Source organism: Falco punctatus (genome assembly GCF_963210335.1).
Source record: "Falco punctatus genome assembly, chromosome: 12".
NCBI lineage: Eukaryota > Metazoa > Chordata > Aves > Falconiformes > Falconidae > Falco > Falco punctatus.
Window position 1 is genome coordinate 14,764,262 of NC_137592.1, and position 26,183 is coordinate 14,790,444.

The 26,183-nt window shown below is 37.2% G+C and overlaps 1 protein-coding gene across 1 annotated transcript in view; it reads right to left on the reverse strand.

The window, feature by feature from the left end:
* Window positions 1–484: 484 nt before the first annotated feature.
* BTBD9 (BTB domain containing 9) overlaps window positions 485–26,183 on the reverse strand; it is a 127,833-nt gene continuing 102,134 nt past the window's right edge. Inside the window, exons 11-12 of the mRNA XM_080407902.1 lie at window positions 15,228–15,306; window positions 485–10,421 (exon numbers count right to left, since the gene is read on the reverse strand). Coding sequence (XP_080264028.1) covers window positions 10,227–10,421; window positions 15,228–15,306 — 274 coding nt within the window. The 3' untranslated portion in view covers window positions 485–10,226. The remainder of the gene's footprint in view (window positions 10,422–15,227; window positions 15,307–26,183) is intronic.

A 26,183-nucleotide genomic window follows, 5' to 3' on the forward strand; every position in this document is an offset into this window, starting at 1 on the left:
AGATAAAGGCTTAATACTGATGAATCAAACACTCAGTGCTCCCACCTTTCATGGTAGTGCAAAGGAAAGCAAGTGCTAAATACCTCTGAAAAGCTAATCCTTCTTTGGTTCGTTTGAAAACAGATTCCCAAGTCTCAAAATATTGGCCCCCTTTTTTGTGAAATGAAGTGAAATACTCATTCATACACTTCTTCCAGAGAGTACAGTGGCACATCCTGGTGGGAACCTCCGGCAGCTCTTGTTCTCAACCTTTGCAGTAGCTTCATAGATGCTCACTGGCCTGAAAGTCACTGCAAAAATAATTTCTATGTTGATACTAAAATCATGTCACTAAAAGTTAATATACCAATGATGATGACATTAATTTCCTTGCCATGCCAGGAAATCAATCCAGCTCTGCCAAAACTCTTCTACTTGCACATGCAATACATGAGCAGCACCAGACAGGTTCTAGCATTATTTTAACAAAACTACAGACAAGCAGTTAAACACAAAAAATGACTTTATTTCTCAAATCACACCCCTCTCATTCTTGAAAAGGTGCATTTCTAATTGTCACTATTTTAAATATATTTTATATTTTCCTGTGAAGTTAAATACTGTAAAGAAAAATCTCAAAGAAATAAATACAAGCCACAACAGTTTCACTTTATGATTTGCTTTGAACATTGTCTGGTCCTGCATCCACTCTGGTGAGTTTTGCTCTCTTCGAAACTCTTCATAAAGAAATCCAGAGCAGCCTTCCTTGCTCTCTAGAACCCTCTGCTTATCAGCTGTTAATACAAACTGTTAATACAATGCTAGAGCATGCACAGAATAGGTTATAGCTGTTTAATAATTCTATAACTCTCATTACAAATACACACATTGTTACTAAGGATACAGTTGTGATGCTTTTTTTCCCAGATGCTCATAGAAAATTTCATGTTACAAAATGCTCATTTGATGATGTGCACGTCTGCTGGTGAAAAGGAAATCAGCACTAACAAGGTTTGCCAGGTTGTTCAATGGATAACTTGCAAAACCAGACAATTCCCAAAGTTATTGATCGGATCACTGCAGCACAATCTGCAACCATCATTTTACCTGAAACCTAATTAGCCCAAATGGTTGGCGATGTGTGTCTGTTATGGTATAAATTGTTACCGAGGTCATCAGAACATGCCATGTGGGGTTTATTCTCATATGATGAGCACAGTCCGATGCAATAGCACAGCTCCTGCTAGAGGCCAGGAATGGAGGTCTGATGACACAATTTTTAGGATGGTTGTCACAGTAAAAGAGAGGTGAAAGTAGTCCAGTGCAGGCAATATCTTCCTTCAAAGAGCTGAGACGAGAAAGTTGAAGCACTTCCCACATCAGAAGATGTGCTCCTAATAAGTGTTTCTTGAAAGAGGCATCAGTATGATCCTGGATGGGTGCGGCTGTGCATCCATCCCAGTTACGTACCCCATTTGAGAAAGTATTCCTGAAAATGCAGTCAGGGTTTGGCAGGCTGATTTCACTACATATATATGCACTTAAAGAACATTCAAAGACTATGATAAAGTCTGAAAACTTTAGCTGAAACTTGTACCTGTTCACAACAAGGTCTGAGGTAGTTTAGAACCACTCTACGTTTAGGAAGTATGAGAAAGAAGGAAAGTGATTTAATGCACAAAACTCTCAAGATACAATGATAACTACTACAGAGCAGGGGAGTTTGACCATATAGTTTTAAACCACTGTCTATCAAGAAAGAGGAGCACCGACAGAAATGAGTGGAAAAGTTCATTAAAATCTGAACTTCTATTTAGCCTTGCTCCTTATATTTGATTTATGATCTTTGAAGGAACAACATTAACAGTCACTTCAGAAAGAAAACCAATGATAACAACGGAATTGGACAAAGCAGAAAGGAAAGGAAGTTTTACAAGATATTGGGCAAGGTTAATAGACATGGGCGCAGAATTGTGAAGTAACGCTATAATTCTCAAAATGAGTCCATGTGCTCAGTGTGATGTTTGAATCTCTAGACAGCTGAAACACCTTCACACAGGAGCGCTGAAAAGTTATGAATTCTTTTGAGGTTCACTTTTGATTATGCAATTTTTTTAGAAAACAATACTTATGTACAACACATTGACCAATGAACAACTAACAAATTCAGTGTTTATCTGTTGCATCATGGTGAAAGAGAAATACTTAAATTTATATTTAAACTTAACTTAGATAAGCCTGCACAAAGCCTGAATCACTGAAGTAACAGAAAACCTCTTACTGATTTTCCTCTTAAGGGTAACAAACAGATTGCAAACAGATTATGGAAGTAAAGCTCCAAAAAGGCTAGTATTTCCCATATCTGTAGATAGCCAAATGAAAATTTTGCTCACTAGCACTTGACAGGCTAGTGGAAGTTGCCTTTAAAGTCTGATGTGGATGAATGGAGATGAGGATATTTTATTCAGCATATGACAAAGAAGTAAAACCAAATAAATTTTTAGAAATCCTTATTGTATTACAGTTTGGAGGAAAATTCCAGGGAACACCACAGCAAGAGTGGTATGATGCTAGGTAGGGAGGAAAAGAAAAGAAGTAACAAGCAGACTGGTGCAAGCATGTAGGAAAAAGTAAGAGCTACGAAGACTGGAGACAAACAGAGCTAGCTCAGTCCACAAGAATCATATTTGAGTTGTTCTGCCCATACAAGCTACTAAAGCCTTGCTCCCTCCCTATGTTTTCTTCCACTTTCTTTGTAATGCTCACATTCAGATGAGTGATAGATTCCTTAATAAAATTCCCTGAATTAAAAACCCCAAACCATAGAAACACATCTTTGCAAATAGGTACTTCAACTTCGGTAACACGTACATTTTCTTAGTTATACATGCAGAGATGCACACTTGTAAGTCCATACTGGTCTCGCCCCCAAACTGCTCCCTCCAAGTCTAGATCTTTCTGTGATATGTTTCTAATCTAATCATCAAAGTCCCATGAACTTTGTATTACTGCATAAAAACATTTAAAGTATTTACCTCTCAGAATTACTAAGTGACATAATTCCTGAAATAGATCCAAATCGTGCAACACCAATGACCCATTATTAAAAATGGCATAAATAAACTCACAGAATGACTCAAATGCAATCATGCCCTGCAGGAAGCAGAAGAAACCTACCCCTATTCTCTAGCAATGAACCCGCCGTAATTGTTTCAAAAGCTGTTTCTCAGCATGACAAATGTCTATGAGAAATTCCTGTGAAGTATTCTACTACCTTTTAGCAGCTGAAAATAACTAAAAAACCCAGCAGACAGCTATAAAAGATGCCAAAACCCGAATTCTGTGGCCTGATCATGCTTCAAAAGCACAACCTAAAATTTTTATGTAAAGACAAAAACTTCTGAACACTTATTGTTAAAGACATTTATTGAATTCTAGGTACTAACCATGAATCACCTAACTACTATAGTTCAGGAATAAAAAGACAACAGGTAGGTGATGTAGACCAAAAATGATAACGAAGGAAATGAGGGATTTCTGGTAGGTGTGCAAGTTCCCTGCTTCCTCTACAGAAAGAAGCTGTGATGACTACTATTCACTTGGATTACATGGCACATAATTTTAGATGCAAAAATCCTCACCTGAACAGTAATACTGCCCAACTTGATATCTCAGGAGTCACCTGGTACTTTTTGGACACATAGCGTTCACTGTAAAGACCACACAGGTCAGTTTTGTAAATTCCTCAGGCTACTTAATATAGACTGAGGTTGTTGTGTATCTCCCAGTTTTCAGGAATTACTGGAAAATTCTGAAAATCACGAGAAACCTGGTTAACTTCCTTTAACTGAGGGATGTGTACCTGCACAGAGAACAGATGTGCCAAGATGATAAATACAAAATAGATGAGTAAAAGTTCTAATGAGGAAAAGTACTTACATTGCACCAGCAGTGCAGCTCTCCTCCATATGATAGCCCAAGGCCTAAAGTAGCAGGAGTCACTGGGGAGGTGTGTTTACACCTGTGCAGGGTGAAGTCACCAGTCATTCAGATTTTTAGCCCAAATAATCTGAACTTCAATTCCCGTGACATTTATGTAACGAATCAATTATAATTTTAAACAGAAAACTGACTTGAATTATTCTATTAGGCTGGAAGGAGCCCAAAAAGAAGTATCTCTCTGACGTCTGGCTGGGTGATGGCTAATGCCAATGGTGTGTAGAGCTGATTCTTCACTTACTTCCACCACTTGTATATATCATAGTCATTAAACACACACAGTATCGTAAAACTGGTATGTAGTTGTCCTGGTAGTCAGACTACTGGTAAATGACAGATACCTGCAGTTTCCTCCTATCATACCACAGTTTTTAATTTGGGCTTTTTTTTATCTAAGAAAAGTTGCAGGGTGACTTCAGAACTGTTTTTCTAGTTAGCATGTTCAGAATCAAACACAGACCCAGATTCTATCATGGAATACAGGTGGGACTTTTACATTACCTCAGCCAAAATTTTGCAATGAAAGCTTGTGAAGGGCTGTCTGCAGAAGAATAGTCTGCAGGGCTTTTTTGAGCAGTGAACACCAGTCAAATGAAGGCTCACTCTGTAAACACTGTAAGCCATAGCACACCAGATAGCTAGGAGGAGTATAGGTGTGTTCTTTGGAGAGCACCCATCTTTGAGATGAGCATTTAGCTTGCTGTATTTTATACACCCCACTACAGCCGAATTGCCAATACCTAACTGGGCAAAAAACAGCTTTGGACCTGCTCACCCATATCTTGTTTAGCCATTGGCACTTTTTAAGCAACCATGAAATAGTCAGCATCCTGCCAAACCACAAATGTAGCATTTCACACCTGCCTGCACAATTTTTTTTTTCTCTCCCTCTCTCTTTTTTTTTTTTCCCCTTTTAGTTTTGGAGCTTTAGAACCTGTTCTAAATTCAAGGTAAATAGCTACTAGCTCAGTTTAACACACGTATGAGTATTTAGGTTCTCCTAAAACTTGAGCCAGGACTTTTATTGCTGTATACTGAACAAAGCTTTTGTGGAGCTTCTATATACATCTGCAATTACTAGTACAACTCACAACAACAACAACCAGTTCAGAGAGAACTAAGGATTCTAACCTAAATACACCATTAACTGTGGGGATGGGAACCAGGCCTCAAGCATCTTCTGAGATCTAAAAATTATTATTTCTGAAGCATGGTTTAGTCCTCTGGCAACTGATATAATGACATAAACCCCTAAACATTTACTTTTAAGTACACCAAATCTTACTGGCTCTGATCATTTGCTGACTACTCCAGCCACAACAACAAAATTACCAATGTGTTCTCTGTCCATTTGAGAGTATATTAACACTTGTCAAAATATAAGCCAATAAATACTTTCACAGAGAAACGGAGTGAATAGCTTGTCTACTTTGTGTGAAACCACATCTAAGTTCTGATTTTTTATTGAGTGTCTCTGAGTGGGCATCACTGTATAACCAGAACTACAAAGACACAACAATCAGACAAGTACGGCACTGACTTTGTCTTCTGATTTCCATACTGACTCCAGATGCACAAAACGTTGCTGAATAATGAGTAGATGCTCGCATGAATGAGGTTGGAAATCTTAATTTACTTAGAGTGGAACAATTATAGACATCTTTTGCTTTCTTTCATGGAAACCAGCTCTCATCAAGTCAGATACTAAACTGAAAATTCTCTAATGTTATAATTAGTAAAGATGAACATGTATTACATTCATTTGAATTTTTCAGCAATGCTGAGAAGCACTGAGCTCTTCCACAAGTTGTCATAATAAACAAGAAAAACTGATTTTCATGGAGAAAAAAAAGAAATAGAGCTCTAAAAGAAGGAAACTGCAATGAAGAACAGTTTTTTCTCTAACAAAACTGGTGATTCCTCCTTTGTATTGTCTTTTGCATTAGACTTGGATTAACTTCTCTCATTGTAATTTCATTTAACATGCCATTTGAACTTTTTTTGGAGCTGATTGGCAATAGAAACAGCTCTTGGAAACAGAGCTGCACAATTTTTGCTCACTTCAGAAATGAATTTTCCTGGATAAATCACTTTTAAGGAGTTGATATTTGGCTGTACATTTCTGTGAATAAAAATCTTTTAAATGCACTTGGAATAAGTTAATTAAATAAAGAGACTTTACAAAGAGCTTGGTTGAGCTCCATGTGAGTTGAACTTAAGTCTGAATTCAACCTAAGGAAGAAAAACAGAAAATGAGGCCTGGGGAATTTAAAGGTACTAAAGTACTGAATAGAACTAATGGCTCAATAGTGACAATATAGTTAGTTTCATCACACAGAAATCTCACAACAGCTCTATTTATAGCTTCTGACAAGAAAGCAACAAATACTTGGTCAGTTCTACTCTACCCCTGTTGCAAATAAAATAAGAGTAAGCGATAACACAGTTCTGAATCATAAAGTCATTTAGGTTGGGAAAGACCTTTAAGATCATCAAGTCCAACCGTTAACCCAGGACTGCCAAGGACACCACTAAACCACGTCCCTAAGCATTGCATCTGTGTGGTTTTTAAATGCTTGCAGGGATGGTGATTCCACCTTGCCCCTGGGCAGCCTGCTCCAATGCCTGACCACCCTTTCACTGAAGACATCTTTCCTACTATCCCATCCAAACCTCCCCTGGGGCAGCTTGAGGCCGTTCCCTCCTGTCCTGTCCCCCATCACCTGGGAGAAGGGACCGACCCCCCTGCCCACAGCCCCTGCCAGGAGCTGCAGAGAGCGATAAGGTCCCCCCTGAGCCGCCCCCTCTCCAGGCCAACCCTCCCAGGTCCCTCAGCCGCCCCCCGTGAGCCTGGTGCTCCAGCCCCGTCCCCAGCCCCTGCCCAGCTCTGGACACGCTCCAGCCCCTCAGCGTCCCCCCTGCAGTGAGGGGCCCAAACCCAGCCCAGGGTGCGAGGTGCGGCCTCACCAGGGCCGAGCACGGGGACGGTCACTGTCCTGGTCCTGCTGGCCACACAGTCTGTGACACCAGCCCGGAGCTGGTGGCTCCCTCGGCCCCCTGGGCACACAGCTGGCTCACAGTCAGCCAGCTTTTGACCAGCACCACCAGGTCCTTTTCTGCTGGCCAGCTTTCCAGCCACTCTTCCTCTAATTATAGTATTTCATCACTCTGATAAACCCTGATATTAAGCCCTAACAGCACAGCTTACTTCCACTAAAAGGAAAAAAAAAAAGGAAAAAGAAAAAAAAGATTGCAGAAGAATATACAAGAACTACATCTGACATCGGGAGTCAATAAATACAGACGCTAATTAGAAAGAATGTGAACATTTACACCAAACCACAAATCAGTTCTGTGTGGTATCTTCGTCACTAGTAATGTGTTGCTGACACAATGTTTAAGACAGGGACCTATAGTAGGCAATACAGATGTTAGGGGTCTTTGCTGGTGGGTAGCGTTAGAAGACCAAACAGAGCTCAGGTCTCTTAAACATTTCAACATTATTTCTTTGTATAAAAAGGTAAACGATTCCCACTAGAAAATATGAAGTTGGGCAGGGCTTGTCTTAAAAGCCTGGGAGCTCTGTGATCACACTGGACTCACATCAGTAGCAGGTTCTAAGAGCAACTCAAAGAGAAGGAACAAAGACTGTGACAAAGGCCATGTGTGACTGAGAATCAGTCTGACACCAGAAATTTCTATTCACCTGTATGAAGGGCAATGCAAAGTTGTTTTTTGTTTTGATTGACTTTTGGGGGTGGGAAACTGGAGGGTCTATAGGACCTAAGAGTTTTTGCTTTGGGAATCTCTCAGATCTGTTTAATTCAGATTCTTGGCAGAGAGTGAATGCCATGGGAAATAAATACACATTTCTGTTCAACAGTGAGTCATAGGACTAGATCAAAAAGATTTGCAGGAGGTTATAATCTACAAGACTTATTTGTATCATAAAAATTAATTGTGCACATCAAAGATTACAAACTGAAAATCATGCTCCTTCTCTGAGAGCCTAGACTCAGAATAGCTGGTTCAAACTGTTTAAATTTTTTTTTAACCATTCTCTACAATGGTGACTACTAAAGACTAACAGCTAGGAAGTTACATCCTTTGCTTATCCACAGCTTGAGAAAAGCAAACTTGTGTGATAAAACCATAAGGAAATACCACTACTGACACGGAAGGACTTATCTGCCAAAGACAAGACATGCTCCACGCATCTCAGTAGTTTCAGCATGGATTACAACCAGAATAGAAAAGTTTTCTGGTTTTACTTTTCAAAGCAAAAAATAATAATAATTAAAAAAAAAAAATCCAATTTTTTTGACCTATACTTAAACAAGAGAGTTGTGTCCCCAGTAGCTGGTCTCAATTCGTTTGTGCTCCAAAGGCTCTTAAGCCATCAGGTAAGCAGCAGCCCAGACCAGGTGCTGGCCAGCATGAGCAGTATCCTGCCTCAGAACTCCGGAATGTCTGAGGCAGCTGTGGCACATATTAGCAGCTATATATAATGCGATGGGCTTGCATCTTCACCGTCAGGCATTCACAAGTCAGAAGACCGCAGTGGGAAAGGAGGAGGTTGTACGCAAATGTCATAACTCAACTGCAATTTGGCACTGAAAAATACTATAATATTATTGATAAAGCCTAATCAATTTTATTTGAAACAAGAAAAAGGAAGCTTTTCTCCTTCAAAGTTTATACTGATTCATTGCTATCACTTGTTATATTTCTTCCTGTTTTAGCACAACCAGTATCCAACAGGGAAATTCTTTCAAATTAAGTAGTGTGATAAATTAACATCCTATTTGCTATGTTGATATAACTCACTTTATCACTATGGCTATGCAAAGGAAAACCATATTTATCCTACACTAGCTTTGTTTTCTTCTGACAAGGCTATTCGTTACCACAAGACATTCCAAGTTCATAAAACTGGATAGCTGATATTTCCAGTATAATATACTTCGTAAGGAGTAACAACTCTCCTAATCAATTTTGTCAATTACATCAGTGTTTGTCTTAATACAAAATCTCTTTATCCCATACTGAAAGACCAATGTGGAGCTCTTCCTAAAAGTCACATAGACCTGGAGAGTAAGAGACTGTATCATCAGTGTGGAAACACTTAGAATAAGCAAAGTAGCTGGCAATGTAATCCAAACAGGCATAGATGGATAATGGATTCTGTGACTGTAGTAAGAGCCAGATCTTTTACAATACAGTGTAAAACCATTATATTTTATGAAGATTATGGGAACAGTTTACGCACGTAAAGCCTTTGCATTTTTAGCTGCAGACTGTAAAACATTTTTTGCTTGGAAAAAAATAAGTATCAGCAAATTCTTCTTTTTGTATTCAAGCAGCTGCTTGTAGTGACCAGATGCAGTTTTGCTTTTCTAAACCAAACATTTTTAATGACCTGTTGCAAGCTTTCTTAGGATCACAGGTAAAATTTAAGTAATCATCTTCAGGAGTGAAAAATTTTTTTTCTTCGAAACGGATGCTGGCTTTAGGAATTTCTTTTTGGGTGTAAGAAATGACAATTTTGTACTTTGAAAAGTCAGCTAAGGCCAAGATTAATATAGCATCCATTAATTAGTTTGTTGATATCATGAAGGCTTGTCTTGTCATCCCACTGATGAAAGAGGGAATTTGCATCTCAGCAGGTAAACACGTTTGATACTTCCTTAATCTACTGCACAGCGTTTGCTACGGCCAAAAATAAGAGACAAAGTGGAATACAGAGTCAAAACAATTTAGAAAACAGATTGCTAGTTACAAAGGAATATGAATGAAGAATAACTTTTAAAAATAACATATTCTGGACCGATGTGTTCCATAAACATTTTCTTTGCTAATGGAAGCCTCCAGGGAACAAATACTTGTTTCATATGCCTTCCATTCTGCTCAAGTCAGTTTAGATTTCCACTGTAACACTGCCTTTTATTTCCTTCTGTTCTCCTTGCCTTGGTTAGATTAAAGAGGTAGGGTGTTAATGGGGTACTTGATGAAGATTGAAGACCTATTTTCTCCCCCCTCGGAGACCAGCCTGATTTGAACAAATTGAGGAGAGTGAAGCAGTCTCTTCTTGTCCTTGGGAAAAGCCTTTTCCATTTCAGTATTTCCAGCTTTCAGACATGGTCCCCTTTGTTCACAGAGAAAAAGAATGAAAAAGTGCCAGCACAAGAAGGTTCTGAATAATTTCATATAACGTCAGCAGGGCTGCAAAAGCTCCCCTTCAATCTCCTTTATGGTTGGTGAGCATGTGAACGCGAGGTGGATCCAGGAGGGGAATGCAGGGAACTAGTGCTTGCAGCTCGAACAGGGTGAGGAACAAGCTGTTGTCCAACAGTCCCCACCTCTGTTGTTGCCACTTCCTTACTACTCTCATCCTTGTGGGTACTGTTTTGTGCTGGACACTCAAAATGCACACAGTGAAAAACCTGGAGAAAACAAAAAACGAAAGTAAAGCAAAACAATTAAATGCTGGCAAAAGTAAGATCAAAGTAAGATGAAGTCTATACGGAAGCATGCAGACCAGATCAGTGCTGAGATACTTAAATTAGAACGTTTCACCATGAGGTCAAAGACATCTATCCATGGGCCATAAACATTATAAAGTGATACAAGCAGAGCAAGGGAAAGCCTTCAAATCATACCTTTACATACGGCACTAAAAATCAGAAAGACTGTTCCAAAGGGGATAGAGATATTTGCAAATGATTTTTTTCTTTGCCAAGTAGTATCTACTACATGCTATTGGATGATGACAACAATTATATTGTCTTCAACATATCTCATGATCTAATTACTTCCTCAAAAGACTGAACGCTCATACACACTAGAAATGGAATTTAAATAATCACCAATATGATTCTATTTCAAGATTGCCCTCTGCTGTAATAGCAATGGTAGCTCTACAGACAGATCCTGGAGGATGTAGAAAGGCATTCAGTGTCCAAGGAGGCTGCTGCTTCACCAGATGAAACACTCCATTTCAAACAGGGATTATTTTCAGATGTTTCAAACAATACCTGGGACCAGCGTACAGGTGACTGTACCTTAAAGCAAGAGGACCATTTGTTCAGCATTTTTTTCCAATTTATTTTCTACTTTACTTACTCTTACTTCTACTTGTTCTTGAAGTGCCTGGGAGGAGAAGGGGGAGGAACTCTTTAAAATTGTTACAAAACTTTTTTCTATATGATTTCTCATTGCTACAAAATGCACAGCTCTGCCACATACTAAACAAATAAATCTTTTTTTATACTGATTTAAAATTTGCTATTTTCTCATGCATTGTTGTTTTATAGCTAAAGCTTGATGATGAATAAAACCTGATTTTTAAAATTATTGTTTTAACTTAATTTTGTGTGCTTTTATGACATCTTCTATCATGCTTTTTGCAAGCATGTCATGCATTTAAGGCTCTTCTCACAAAGAAAGGTAATCTCTTATAATCTTAACTGCCCTTTCCCAGACCCTTTCATGTTAATGTGGGCAAAATTAAACACCATAAACAAGACACGGGTATACTACATACTCATACAAGACTACAAAATATTATATTTTCTATCCTTTCTTAACACAACCAAAAATCTTATCCTTTTTGACCACCTCTGCTCAAGTGCACACTGAGCAAATGTCTGCAATGACATGTCTGCAATAGCCCCTGGGTCTTTTCTGAGGCAGCAGATAGTTAATTTGAATTCTGACAGCATACATGAAACTAATAAAAAAAAAATATTCACAGTCATTGGGTTTTTTTATCCCTATTATATTTTCTTGTGCCTCCCAGTGTAAGGAAGGATTCTTGCCAGTTTTTATACAGATACACAGCAACGCATGTTTGTATTTCTATAGATATACACATGCTCACATAAAGATTTATTGTTATGCCTTTATATATACACATATGAACAGATTACAAATCTAAACCCTTACCCACACGTACATGCAGTACACAAAATGTTTTTTCTCTGCATTTCTTCTGGTGAATTTTTTTCTAAAGCTGAACTAATTTCTACTGTGGCATGAATTCTCCCCATCTGTTACAGTTCTTGAGAAGCCAATTTCTGGCATTCAGCTACGCTTCTTGAGAAGCCCTTTTTATACTCATCCTGCTCCCATGTTTTTAAAGTAACAGCTATTGTCATTTTTCCAGTTGTACTTATCAGCATCAGGATTTGCAGAAAAAAAAGATTCTCTCTTCAGTGCACCTCTAGACGCTGCTTTCCTTGAAAGGCAGCACAGTCTAATGAATGGGATACAGGTCTTCAAAGTAGAAGATTCTATATTTCTACTGTATCCCACGGATAGTGTTTCTCATTTAAAACTTCGCATAGTGATGCATGCTTTTTTAAAATATAGTATGGATACTACTGAAATTTAGCTAATACTAGTCTATAAAGTGTGAAGTGTCTGATTCTAGAATTGTAACTTTCATTTTCACAGATTTTTTCACACTAAATTCTTAATGCTCACTCAGCGCCTGGCACATCAACAAGCCTGCATTTACGACATTGTTTTCAGTTACTCTGCCACTTCAACATATTCAGAATACAGCTTGTGAAAGAAGCAGAGGGCAGAGAAGTACAACTGAGCTCATCTGCTTCATCCAATATGGGAAATATTTAGTATTACTAAATTATGTAGTTCTACAACAAATTATCCTGCACGTGTTTCTCTCAAAAGGCAGAGATGACAATTCAGCATCATTCTCTGATCAATGGCGTGTTATACTTCTCATGGATATTTATAAGAAAGGTCTGATGCACAAAGCAGGAAGGCCAAGTACATATACACTGGTGCAGTAATTTGTAAGATAAAGCTCTCACATTAGCACCAGGTGTCCTTTCCAGGTCAGTAACACTGAAGAGAAATAACAAGATAAAACTTACATAGTCAAAGTATCAGGTGACCTGCCTGACTAATAAATGATGACAAGCACTAAGGAAAAATAATTATTTTCTTCATAAAAAGTAGGATGTCTGGAAGCTCAAGAAAACAAAAAGTTGCACTTCTATCATGTTCTAGCATACCAAAAAGCATTCAAATGCCAGGTCAAAAAAAATCTGTGAACGTCACGTCTTCCAAAACTTGGAAAACATGGCAAAGGAAAAGATGAGTTTAAAAGAAGAAATCATTCACAAAAATGGATAAATTTTATGGGAGTTTTTGCAATTCAAAAAATCAACTCTTTCCTTTGGAAAGTATAGATCGTACTTCAAAGTTCAAAGGTATATGTTGGTAGAACAAGTAGGGAATATTTCTGTTACATTATGTTACCTATTACAGTAAAATTCCTTGATGAGAATTTGCTGCCATTAGCATCTTTTGTTTAAAATGAGAATGATTTGACATAAAATACAACCAGCTGTGGGCAAATAATTCTGGAAACTGCTTGCATTCTTACTGAAGAGACTACCAAGACTCCAGAACAAACCAAGACTTTGGTTGCACTGACATTATTTAAATTGGAAGTATGAAAAATATCTTGCTGCCTGCTTCGGCCAATAAAAATTTAGGGCAAAATGTTACAGACCATCTGTTTAATATACATAAAAATGTAATTTAGTAATATGTGCATGCTGATCATGTTCCTCCTTTAAAAGCTATAGGAGAAATAATGAAAAAAAAGTGTTGGGTACAGATTTTAAAGACAAGAGAGGAAAAGACCTAGAACAGCAGCATGTGTTTATAGTTCCACTAAGTCATTACATGAATGGCTGTAACCTCAATTTGCACATACTGATCTTCGCTATAGTTACGCAGTGCTTCACATAAGTAACTACACAGGGTATTAAATTGTTTGGAAATAGTATCCAATTCAAAATTAGAATTGTGTTTAAAAGCCTATTACTCTTCAGGGCTTAAAGTTACCTTTAAGAATTAAGAATTGGAGGTAATGTTTCCTGTAGGCTGATTTTCTAAGTTTATGCAATGCACCTCCTTTTTTTAATAAAGGAATGAGAACTTACAGACACTGGCATAAGAGCAAACAAGACTGAGTATGGATTAGTAATGGATAAGGCCCTCTTCGTACAAATACAACAACCCTGGAGGCAGCTTCTGACTCAGATGTATTTCTAAGAACTCACTGATTAAGACTGAACGGTACAACACAAAAGACAATGCTTAGGACAAAAAAAATTGTATTCCCAGTTCAGTTGACTGGTCAGCTTCTTTCCAACTGTCTGCCGAGAACTAATGTTGACATCTGGTGGTTCACGTTTGCAATAATTGCTCTAAAATTGGATGCGAACTACACTATTTGACAATTCTCCCAATGCTTAAGAACCAGCAAACCCATATACCAAGTATGATCGGAAATCCTGACTCCTAAAGTTGACAAACTCCAGTTACCACAAATGTAATAGTGCTACCCAAAGTTCATTGTGAAGTGTGAAAGTACAATGTTTTGTGGTGAACTAAATGTGTGGGATGCAGACATGCATGCATACACACAGAAGCAGCAGGTTTTGGTGCCTCATAATCTTGTCATATAAGGTCCTAATCTCACAAAGACATATATATTCTTAAATTCATACACGGTATATTGTTTCACTGAAGTCAACTGTAAAATCTGGACTTCATCTGAGACAATACACAGCAATTATGAAAGACAGAAGCACAAGTGAAAAAAAGAGGATGATACTGCACTTGGTCAGTTAGGTCAGTGTTTTTTTCCTGTATAAAATGAACTGGAAAAAAATTATCTTGTTTGGCCATATTGGTTAACTGATTTACCAGGTATGAAAATTAATTATAACAATCTTTTATAAGTAAGATTTTCTTATGAAGGAGATTTTTCTTATGTTTTATTTGTTAAAAAGATAACATAAAGGTGATAAAACTAAGTAACCAGAGACTATACACATTTCTCTAGTGTACTAAAATGGTATTTTCATCATTCATCACAATAAGCATTAATTTAAAACTAAACCCAATAGGAAACTTGATGGCACTATGGAAAGTTCAAAACCAGAAACATTTTACTGTACTTTGTCTGTAAAAGCCCCAAAATATCCCCCAGACTGGCAACAGTGCTTCAGCTCTATAGGGAAGATGGTAACACAGTTCACAAATACTCAAATAAGAAAAGCATTTGTTCTTATTTTGCTAGATTGCTGGAGCAAAAAACTGAAGCACGTACATTTTAGAAGTCATTATCAATTTCAGTGCAAGATACAAAAATCTGTACTGTTATATATTAATGAAGAATATAGGTTTTCTTAAAAGTTCCTTACCTCATTAGCTGTGTTGTGAGTTCCAACTATTCTGATAAAAGATGCAGGCTGTTTATCAAAAGTGATTGTTTGCCAGGATCTAAAAAAAAAAAAATATCCAGAAAGACATACAATTATTGAACATGGTCATAACAGCTTGCAGTACAAAATACAGACAATCCATTCAAGTGACAGTACATACTATTATCACTTAATAGGGCAAACACAGAAACACCTTTCATCACCTGGATTTCCAGCACTCCTTGTTCATTTTTATTTTTAAGGGCCTTGACTCTGCTTATGCATTTTCATACATATATACATACTACTATAATTTATATGCAGGTATAATATTCATACTATTGCTGAAAGGTAAGAAAATGGTAAAAAAACCCCACCTGAATCAAAGTCTAAAATCCTTGAGTAATAACTGTATTAGATAAACAAAAGATCAGATAAATAAAAGTAAATGCATCCACCTTTTAACTACTAATGAGAAATCATCACAGCTTGGTTGAAAAAAATTTGGGAACCACCCAAAAACTCAAAGAAAATCCTCTTACTCTAAGTGGAGCAGTGGAGGCAGAAGAGCCAAGCTTTCCTTGTATGGGCCAAAGCCCTTGAGTAAATTACAAATGACATTAAAGCATTTGCAGTCCAGGTTGTGAGGATTTCCCCATCCTGACACAGAGGCAGTGGGGAAAACAGACCACCCTCGCAGAACTGGAGTATAACTTTTTGGGCTAGAGGTGGATTGGGACCACTATAATCTCCCCTCCTCATTCATACTCTTCTGATCTGGGTGAGGTACACCACCTCAAGTAGCCTAACACACAGTAGGAAAAAGATGATTCCTACCACACATTTGTGCTCGCAAAACATGCTAACAGCAAAACAGAAGAAACAAAAAGAATAATAGGAACTAGAGGTTTCAGTTTAATGCTAGTTTTTCACTACGCTAGATTAGTACTTGAACACATTAGAATTTCAATTATTTTATATTCATAAGACATGAAAGCTAAATCCAGAATTTAACCTTTCAGCAAAACTAGACTCTATCACAGAAGGCTTCAGAAATAAAATGTAATTAAGTATAACTTGATGAACTCGCTACAGAAGAAAAGCACTGGGTAGTTTTCCTGTGCGTTCTGAATACCTTCAGAAGTGTTCATATAAGAAACAAGGGACCAAAGCAAAACTGGAGTCAAACACCAGTTGCCACCAGCAGACGACCCCAAAGCCTGGCAGCACGAACAGCCTGGTCACTGACTGTTTCTCAGGCACTTGAATTTTCCCTTAGCAGGAAAATCTCTTTGTCACAAACATAGCATTTCTGGGTTTAATTTAGTCGACTATTACTTTTATCGCTGCTGTCAGGTTAGATTTGCTTAAAGAAGAGTATGAGCCCAATCAAGACCTAATTTCAAGTAGTTTACTGGCATTACTACGTGAAGTAATGGATGTAATTAGAGCTACACATCATAATAGAAAGGCGCAGTCTGTGTCAGGCCTCAGAGGCACAGCAGTTTTCTATCTAATGGCATGGTTTATTTTTACCTCTTATGTGGCTACGTCCTCCTTCTTTTAAAGCTCAGGCTGTTTCTTCAAGCTCTAAATAAAACATAAAATGAGAATGGACTATTTTCTTGAATGTCTCAAGATCTGGAAGACTGTTATGATTTAAACATGTTTTTTTCCCTAAACAGAAAAACAATTCTTCTTGAGTTTCCTTCTCGTATTACTCTAGCATACCAGGCAATCTTCATGGCCAAACGTAACTTGCTACCTTGAAGTAGAGTCCCAAGGATGAGTGGCTGGAACAATCAGACTGCAACGCTACTTCTCCTAACAAAGTATTGCCATAGTTTGCAGTATGCATATGCTTTCCCATTTACATGCCCACGCTTTACGCAAAGAGAGTGATGATGTAAAAATCAGATTTCTCTATTTAGTGGTTTGGAAAATATTCTAAAGCCATTCTAAATAAAAGAGTTAAAAATCCCAAAGAAGCTATTAAGAACAGCCTATGCGTTCCTAGCCTCTACGGTAGAGTTCATGTTCTGTGACAAGAAAATAGTTAATTAGGGATCATAGAATAGAATATAAATTAGTCTGTATTTATTTATAGTACTTCTAAGCACTAGTCAAATACAGACTGCAAGAGTTCAGTGCAGATTTTCCAAAGATGGCAGTAAATGCCATTGTCTGTCATATGAAGTGACAGCAAAGAAGCTGATGCATCTATCTGGTAATGCAGCTGAAGAGGATGACAGATATTTAAGAGAGGCTGAGAAAAAGACCTCTGAAGATCCTTTTGACAGCACACTTCTAGATTAGCTCCTCCAGGAAGCTCCATGGTTTTTGCACTTCCCACAGCATTACAGGTCCTTACTTTCTGCTACAATGTTGTTATTGGGATAGGATTATAATTACCCTCCTAATCATATTAAAACATGATAGAAAATAACAAAAAAAATAATTCTTGTGGATGTGAGACTTGAAGGGACATAGGGTTTTCAATAAATTTGGTCCTAAGAATATTTACTGTTTTGGTATGTGTCCATTTATTTCTTTCCCATTGGAAAAAGAAAGTAAAAATTATAGACAACCTGTAGAAGAGTTATTAAAATTCAAGTTATTAAAATTCAAGAATATTGTCATTAGGGAATTAATACTTGATGGGATAATGAGAAAATTAGGTGTCTCAGTTTATTTCCTTAGCAAAAAGGAAAAAAACAAAATAGAAAATAACTCAAATGTATTTGGAAAAAAGCCACTTTTGAAATAAGCAAGGCAAACCTTCACTAGAAAGTTGCACTGATTCTGACTGTAACAGTACATTTGAGAACACAGGTACATACAAAGCAATACCCTCCAGTACAGATATAATCATGCAAAGAGATCATTTATGCAGTGTAACTATACCCACGTGGGAAGAGAGATTACTGACAAAACATTATCAAGGCATATCTGCCCTCTTTTTGCATTTTTTGCTGATATAACAAATTCAGTAAGACTTCTATTTAAGTTTCAAGCCATAACAATTTCAGTGGCGTTCCCTGATTAAATTAAAGACATCATAGGTAAGCCTTAGGTTTCCTTTTAATCTTCTTGTTTTATTACTGGTTATCTCTTCTGATATTATTTTCAGTCTCCCTGTAGAAATTTTATTTTGCAAATTATTTTGTAGTCATGCCATGCGTATGTGCTTATTTTATACCTTCCTCAAAAGAGCTAGTCTTTGTATCCTCAAAATCGCTTGGGAGAGTCTTTACAAAAATTTCCCCCAAGCTTTATACAGTCTTCTATTGATTAATACATAAGTCACTGTATTCCAGGAACAGTAGCATCAAAAAATATCATTAGCACCTCATTTTTGGTCTGGGATTAGATACTTCTGTGTAGTAGATGCTATTTCTTCACCTTTACTCCCCATATGCCAAACAAAAAAATCTTTCAAGCTGGTGGCAATACATTCACCTTCTTTCCCTAGGACACAGACATAAAGAAGCTATCAGAACTTCTCCTGTAAACTGATATTGCTGTCTCTGGACTTTCCACATTTCTGTACTCCATGTTAGTGACCCTATAACAAATAGATATTTCAGGGTTTAGCTGTTTTAAATATTTGGGAAGTGTTGATTTTTTTCTCCGCTTGCTGGTTTATTCATTTCAGATTTTCTGCTTAATCTGCAGCAGTCCCGGTCATCCCTTTCACAACAGCAATGATCACTACATGTAAGCTGAGGTTTACATCTCTAAGAGACAACTCGGGACTAGCAGCTTACTCTGGTTTATCCCAGGGTCCTCAAGCTGAAATGCAGCACTACAAGTTGTTTGGCTAGCAAAAGTCCCCCGATACCACAGCTCCATTTTCCAAAAGAAATTAGCCTTGTTACAGTCCTACGGTGTTTTATTTAACACTCTCCATCTCACCCCAGCCACCCGACTTCTAACTCTCTCGTTCTGCCCAACTCCCCAAAGGAGATGCAGTAATTGATCATTAGCATTCCAAAGCCATGCTTGCATCCTGTAAGCCTGTCATATTTAATTACATTTTAACTATATTCGTCTTCTATAATAGCCTGAACATAATTTAGATAATTATCTTTTGCTCTCTTATTCTCTGACTCTGCCTGTCTCAGAGCTCCTTGCAATGAAAATCACTTTCTTGGCTCAAACATATAAACAGACACTTGGGCCAAGTGCTTTCATCTCTCCAACAGCTGTCACTGAGAACTCAATGGCTTTGTGCATCCCACAATCTCTTCACCATATTCTATTCAGAGGAAGAAGAAAATCATTAGAAACCGCTCCACTTTCATGTTTCTTCCCCTCCTTTTCTTTTTATTAGGCTATTGCAAGAAGAATGCAAGAAATACTGATGTCCAGCTAAATTATAACAATAGCTTGGTATTGCTTAGGCTCTCTATAGCTCCAAAATAGCAATTCACCTCTTAAAAAATTTAATGGCTTTTCTCAGCATTTAGAATGCTTCTCTAGTTATTTCTATGAAAAGCTGCCATCTTTCTAAAGATTTATTAGATATAATAGGATATAAATAGTGACCCTTCCCTGTAATTTCCTTCTTTTCCAGAAAGAACAAATTAAGAAAGAAGTGGAAGCTTATCTTTTATTGAGGTTTTCTAGTGAGCCACTGGCACTACAGAATGCTACCACGCTGTGGGATCACCAGCACAGCACTAATAATAGCTGAAACCAAGTTCAGGCCAAAGATGTAAGATGAAAGAGAAAGCTGTTACATGTCACTAACATTCATCAAGCTGTAATAACCACATATTCATATCATGGCTTGCTTTGGGCTAAGCATGTACATTTTGTGTGTGCGTATTGTGCCTCTTCCCTTTCCAAGGTGACATACAACCTCCATCTTTTGTTCCTCAATCCAAGGAGAAAAGCAAATCAGAGTTGGAAGCAAATGGGGCAATGAATAACACACCCTGAAAAATGTCAGTTACCAGCAAGTAACCTCCGTTTTCCTTTCTAATGCTTGTCCACATATGCCTTGCAAGTGACATAACACGTCTCAGCTTATTTGGCTGTGGACTTTTTCAACTGTGACTACATGTCTTTTTAATGAAATACAGCATTTTTTACGATGGAATAGTGAGGAGAGATTTGTAAAAACAGATGACAGGAAAAGGAAAGAAGATTCACGTTGTCTTTCCATACACATCAGCCTGATGACTGTAGTGATGTAAACAGAGCGAGTAATCACATGTGATGCTGCCAAATCAAAAATTGCATGCACACCTAAAGCAAGCCAACTAAGACTCGAGAAGCACCATAGTATGTTCTGCCTATGTTTTATACCCCTTGCTTTATTATGCATTTTATGAATACCATGCTAACCTCTACTACGGAGTACCTACAAAATAAACACAAAAACATGCACTAAAAGTGCTGTAACAGCTATTGTTACATAGAGGTTTTTTCCTTATAAAATACCAAAAAGGTCTATAGATACCTTATAAATTGCCTATAAAAACATGTTTTCCACCATAACAGTACTAAACAAGAAAGTGAAGTAATACTCCTCTCCTGTTAAAGCTGTAATTTAACATACTGATTCAGAGTCAGATCTATAGAGCACAGAAGTCAAACCGGGTGGCTGGCTCAGCCACCCCCTTTCCAGCCAGCCTCCCAAGCCACTGGGGGGGAAGACAAAGCATAAGAAAGAAAATATTGTGAGGAATCAAAGGTCCACAACATTTTGGTTTTTAAATTAAAGTCACATTAAGGTGCAGTTCTACCTCAACTGAAAACTGAGACCTAAACCTGAGTTTCCATCTATTCTGCTGTCACCACGACAGCACTCTCTCAAGAGGTGGCCTGTCAAATGTGGTACTTCTAAGGAAGCAAGGCAGGTGCAAGCTAGAAGTAACAGCTTTCTCTCTGCAGCTTCCAGAGGCAGAGACAAAACTCGGCTAATAATGCATCTTGGTTATATTTATGCTATAGTCCATTGATGAGATAGCAAATACACTTTACCCAGTCTAACAGGGAGGAAAAAAACCAAAAAGGACTTGAAGTACTAATGGCAGAGGTAACAACAATGGTTACGAGAAATATAATAAGAGTCTAGAATAAATATGAGGATAATAAATACAAAAAAATAACCTGTTGCAGCATTTGTTACATAATGGCTTTATATATTGACAATAAAAATATGTATTCCCACTTTTTGGGAAAAATTCCTTCAAAAGTTTTTATTCTAAAAATATTTCCCATAAGGAAAAACATAATTCTGAAAGCATCTGAACAAAATTTGTATTTATTTCTGCCCTGCGATTGGTCCCTCCCACCAATCCAAACAAAATATCTGCCCTCTATAAGAACACTTTACTAAACTAATATGAATGTTTTATTGCATGTGATTTATTGTAAAAACCAAATATGGGCTTGATAAAGCAGACCTATTAGAATAAAATTTCTGTCATAAAATAGATTTAATGAAGCCTATACCGACTTTCTGACATCTTTATACAGCTTCTAATGTAAAAGACTCCTTATAGTAACCCCTGCTTTCACAGCTTCAGTGCTGACATTTTTGCTGTTTTAGAAAAAATATTACATAAAGAAAATGTTAAAATATAGCAAATTGAGCAATGGTAACACTGAATGTAGTAATTACTTTTCTAGCTACATGTAATAACCAATTTTCAAAATATATCCACATGCCAATGTAGACAATCAGCAGCATTTTTGTACTGCATAAGCTCATATAATTTAGCTTGCTCACATATTTTTTCAATTTTAACAGTTTGTCTTTCTGTGCTTCCAGAAATACAGTTTATATTTTAAAATCTTTCACAAAATTAAATTATTAGCCATTAGCTGGCAACTGTCTGGCAGAACACCATGAGCCAAATTTCTATGCCATAGCAAGAACTGTGCATATAGTATCTAGACATACATCATTGGGGGATGGCAGTGGTGATGGATGAAGGCTGTGAACTTGAGTAACTTGACCTAGGAGTTCATCTTACATAATTTTGTAGGATGGAGAAGACAATCCTAGAAGTTGTACTGCTTTTGTTTTTCTTACTCATTAGCAACAGTTATTGCTCCTGATGTTCACGTAGATAGCAAAGACCTGAAAAGCCATCCAATGCATTGACATATCAGCAACAGAACTAGTGGGTTGCTTTTAACTTTGAAGACTTCTCCCCCCACCCCAGTCTTACAAGAGATTGTAAGCTATTTTTATTGTGTAACTTTTCATACCAATAGAATAGTTGATTAAGAGCAAATATATAAACAATATTTTTAAAGATATGAGACAAAATCATGCTCTCAATTAATCAGTTCCTTTGTAGCATGTAGACTAATACTGTGTTTACGGCACTTCGCTCTTACATTCCCTCGGGTGTGATTTCATGGCCCACTCGTAAAAACTTCACATTTACAGCAACTGCCCTTCTATTACTGTTGATAACATCTAATTGACATGTCAAACCTCCAAGGAATGCAGTAAATTGAACCACAGACTCTAAGAAGAATAAAACAGTGAAAAAAGTAAATCAGCATGTGCCTCCTCATAACAGCAATACAAGCATACTGAGGTTTGCTAATGGAAGGGAGGACCTTTCTGCTACCACACTGAATTATCTATTAACCTCAAGGTCAGAAAACAAAGCATTGTGACCTCAGACTGAAACTCACCTAGAAAAAAACAATGAACCCACATCGATGACTGCAGTCATTTTAGACGTGAAACTAAAGTGAACTAAGACGGACACAAATAACAAATACAACTTTTGCTTCTGTTACTGTGTTACAGAACAGAAAAACAATAGCTCCCCACCCAATAGTTTCTGGTAAACTAGATTTGAGTATTTAATTTGTAACTCTCTACCTTAAAAATTATAGACAAAGAGCTGGGTAAAATTCACAAACATAATTTTAAAAGCAGAGGAAACTTGAGTCATGATGAAAGAACACAAAATAAAGTCAGGAAAACTTGTTTAAGTAGCAACCAAGGTAACAGGAAAAAGGCAGAATGACTTTATAAATATGTAGTTGAAGTGTATGAAATCCATTAAGAAAGAAAATTGGTTTACAGGGACACAGGAAAAATGACAAAATGAAATGAGGTAATATGATGTTCGCTACTAGTATAAAGAAAAAAATCCTTACTGTGGGAACTCAGTGTGATAGAAGAGCAAAGAGCAGAATGGAAGCACCATCCCTTCAAGTACATGAAACAAACTGATGGAGCATTATTCTAAAAAAATATACCACATAGTGCAGAAATCCCCAAAGGATGAACCTAAAGATATAATAATTCTTCCATTTTGTGATTTATGGATATAATCTGTCCTGGTAAAAACATTACTGTGAATAAATCAATGGCTTAATACTGCATATATCTCAACTCAGGACATTTGTAACACTAAAGACCATACCTGTTTTGGTCAGCATAAGCACATGCGTACTTTTCAGAGTTTTAACAAAACTAGATCCTGAACATCAACAATCTAATTAGGGCAAACCTCCAGATTTAATGTGTTACCATCTGACTGGCCTCCTGACTGTACAAGGTGTCAACAGTTGCTATATTTAATGGCTTTAACTGCAAGAAAGGGCTACAGAAAATAGTTTCACAGGACACATCTATCATTTGGATAACTTTTTTGTAGTAATATTTATTTATAAAGGTGCTGAGGGTATGCATGCGGGTATGTGCATGCATGCACATTTTCAGATGAGAGAATATTACAACTCAGTGAAGGCAATCCAATGTACTGCCAGAACACAGAAGCAGTAACCCACATTGTTGAGTCCTTACCCAGAAGCTGCAAATCTGCTCCTGTGCTGATTGGAAAAAAGAAACCACAAAATTTCACTTAACAGGATGCAAGAGGCAATTAGTATGCCCCTCCTAGTAAGGAAATTAGGATTTCTGTTACACTCAGTGAAGGTGGCAGTAGTTGGAGAAGGGCTCTTAAGAGGACAAGCTCCATCAGAATTGCTTGTAGGTCAAACTAGGACCTAAATGTTTAGGGGAGGAATATTTAAGTACTCCAAGCCTGTATGAGCAATCAAACACAGAAGGAGGACGATAGAGTTTACAAATATCTGAGAGGGGCAAGACACACTAAGGTAAAGCGGAACAACAGAATAAAGTTACAAGAGGAATAAACCTACTATGAGCAAGTTTTCTTAGACTGTCAAAGAGCTTCTATGTGGCAAATAACAGAAGGTCGAACAGGCTGTATATTAAGTGGGGCTGACCACTGTAAACAATGGTGTGTAAACAATGGTGTTGTAAGACAGAGCAACAGCCAAGATTCCAACTACAACTTGTAAGAGAAAATTAATGTTTACTCATAAAGCAAACTTTAATTCTGGCAAGACATTATTTATAAGGTTTAAAAGACACAGTTATTATTTCCTATCATCTTCACATTTAACCTGCATCTCCAAAGTAGAGTTTATGTACTGATAAAATATGCAATACGTAACTCTCCATCTTACTGATAAATAATATGAAAATACATTTCCTGAAAACCCCTCCCGTGTCTAGCACCTGCAGTAGAAGCAGCGGTTATCCATAAAGAGTGAGAACTAGCTTATACTTAGAATGTAATCTCTTGTAATAAGAACAACTTGAAATTTTGCTGTTTTATCACAGAAGCTTTAGAAAATCATCTGCCAAAAATCAAAAAGGCAAAGTCATTGGGAAGTGTAATTTCTACTGAAACATCAATGTAATAATAAATAATGATTACAAAATAATTATAATAATGAATAATAATGCTTCATGAAAGGAAATAAATGTTTGCTTTGGTTTTTATTTTAAGTAGTAGACGATGCAACAGATATTTCATACACACTTGATTATCACTATTTAAAAAGAAGTATTTTTCTAGATGATACATTATAAAGTAATGATACATATATGTATCAAAGGCATGGGAGAAAAATACAATGTCTAAAAGAAGCAGGTACTGATACTATGGGTGATACTTGATATTGCTTCTTTTCTCTGAGGCAAAACAGAGCTAATATTTGAATTGATGTAGTATGATGTTTTGTTCACTCTCCTCACAGTAACATGCATGAAGAGGAGCTGAGAGCACGCCAGCCGCACGGCAAAACAGATGAAAACAAAACTTCAATGTGTATGGTGCATGCAGAGCTGCAGTGAAGCAAGTGTACGCCAAAACATTCAAGGGAGACTAAAACACTACAGTTCCCAACTCTGTGCTACTCTGTTCAAGGCTTGTTCAAAAGATCCGTGCATATTTGTGGCTGAAAAGTGAGAATCACTGTTAAGAAACATGACTTAAAAGAAGCTAGATCTTTCTTCAACCAAACTAGACTCGGCTAAAATAAAAGCTAGCAAATGAAATGTTAGATGCAGAGCTTCCACACTTCTGAGAGGCTGTTAATGCTCTGAAATGGAATACAACTCTGGTTTCTCTCTGTGAAATCTTAATTCTTCGTGGTGGGTCTTAATTCTTAATAAGGTGCGCCTGTGAAGCTAGAGCCTTTTTCTTCTTTTGCCTTATTATAATCTTTCAGAATGTGAGCACATAAACACAAGGAAAAATATGTATTTCAATGCCTCTATCGTTCAGGGCTTTTAAGCTCAATAATTACACAAAATGACCCTTTAAATCTGTCTGACTTGCTCCAGTAGGCATTACTAGTAGCATAATGAACAGATTAATGAGAACCCTCAGTTTGTTTTTGTGAAGTGAGACTTGAAATTGAGCTTAACAATGTAGCAATTTCCCAGACATCTTGCCTGAATATATTTCATCTTTGTAGTGTACGAAGGTGGCTACAGTGAGTTCGGCAACTCTGGAGGAGGCATTAGGATTCCACAGAGTTGCTGTGAAATTTGTTTCATGTAAAATACGATGAACCATGGTTGAAATATATTGTTTGACAGAAGAGGTACAAAACCAGTTTTGCTGTGAAATTAACTTCATGTAAAATAGGATG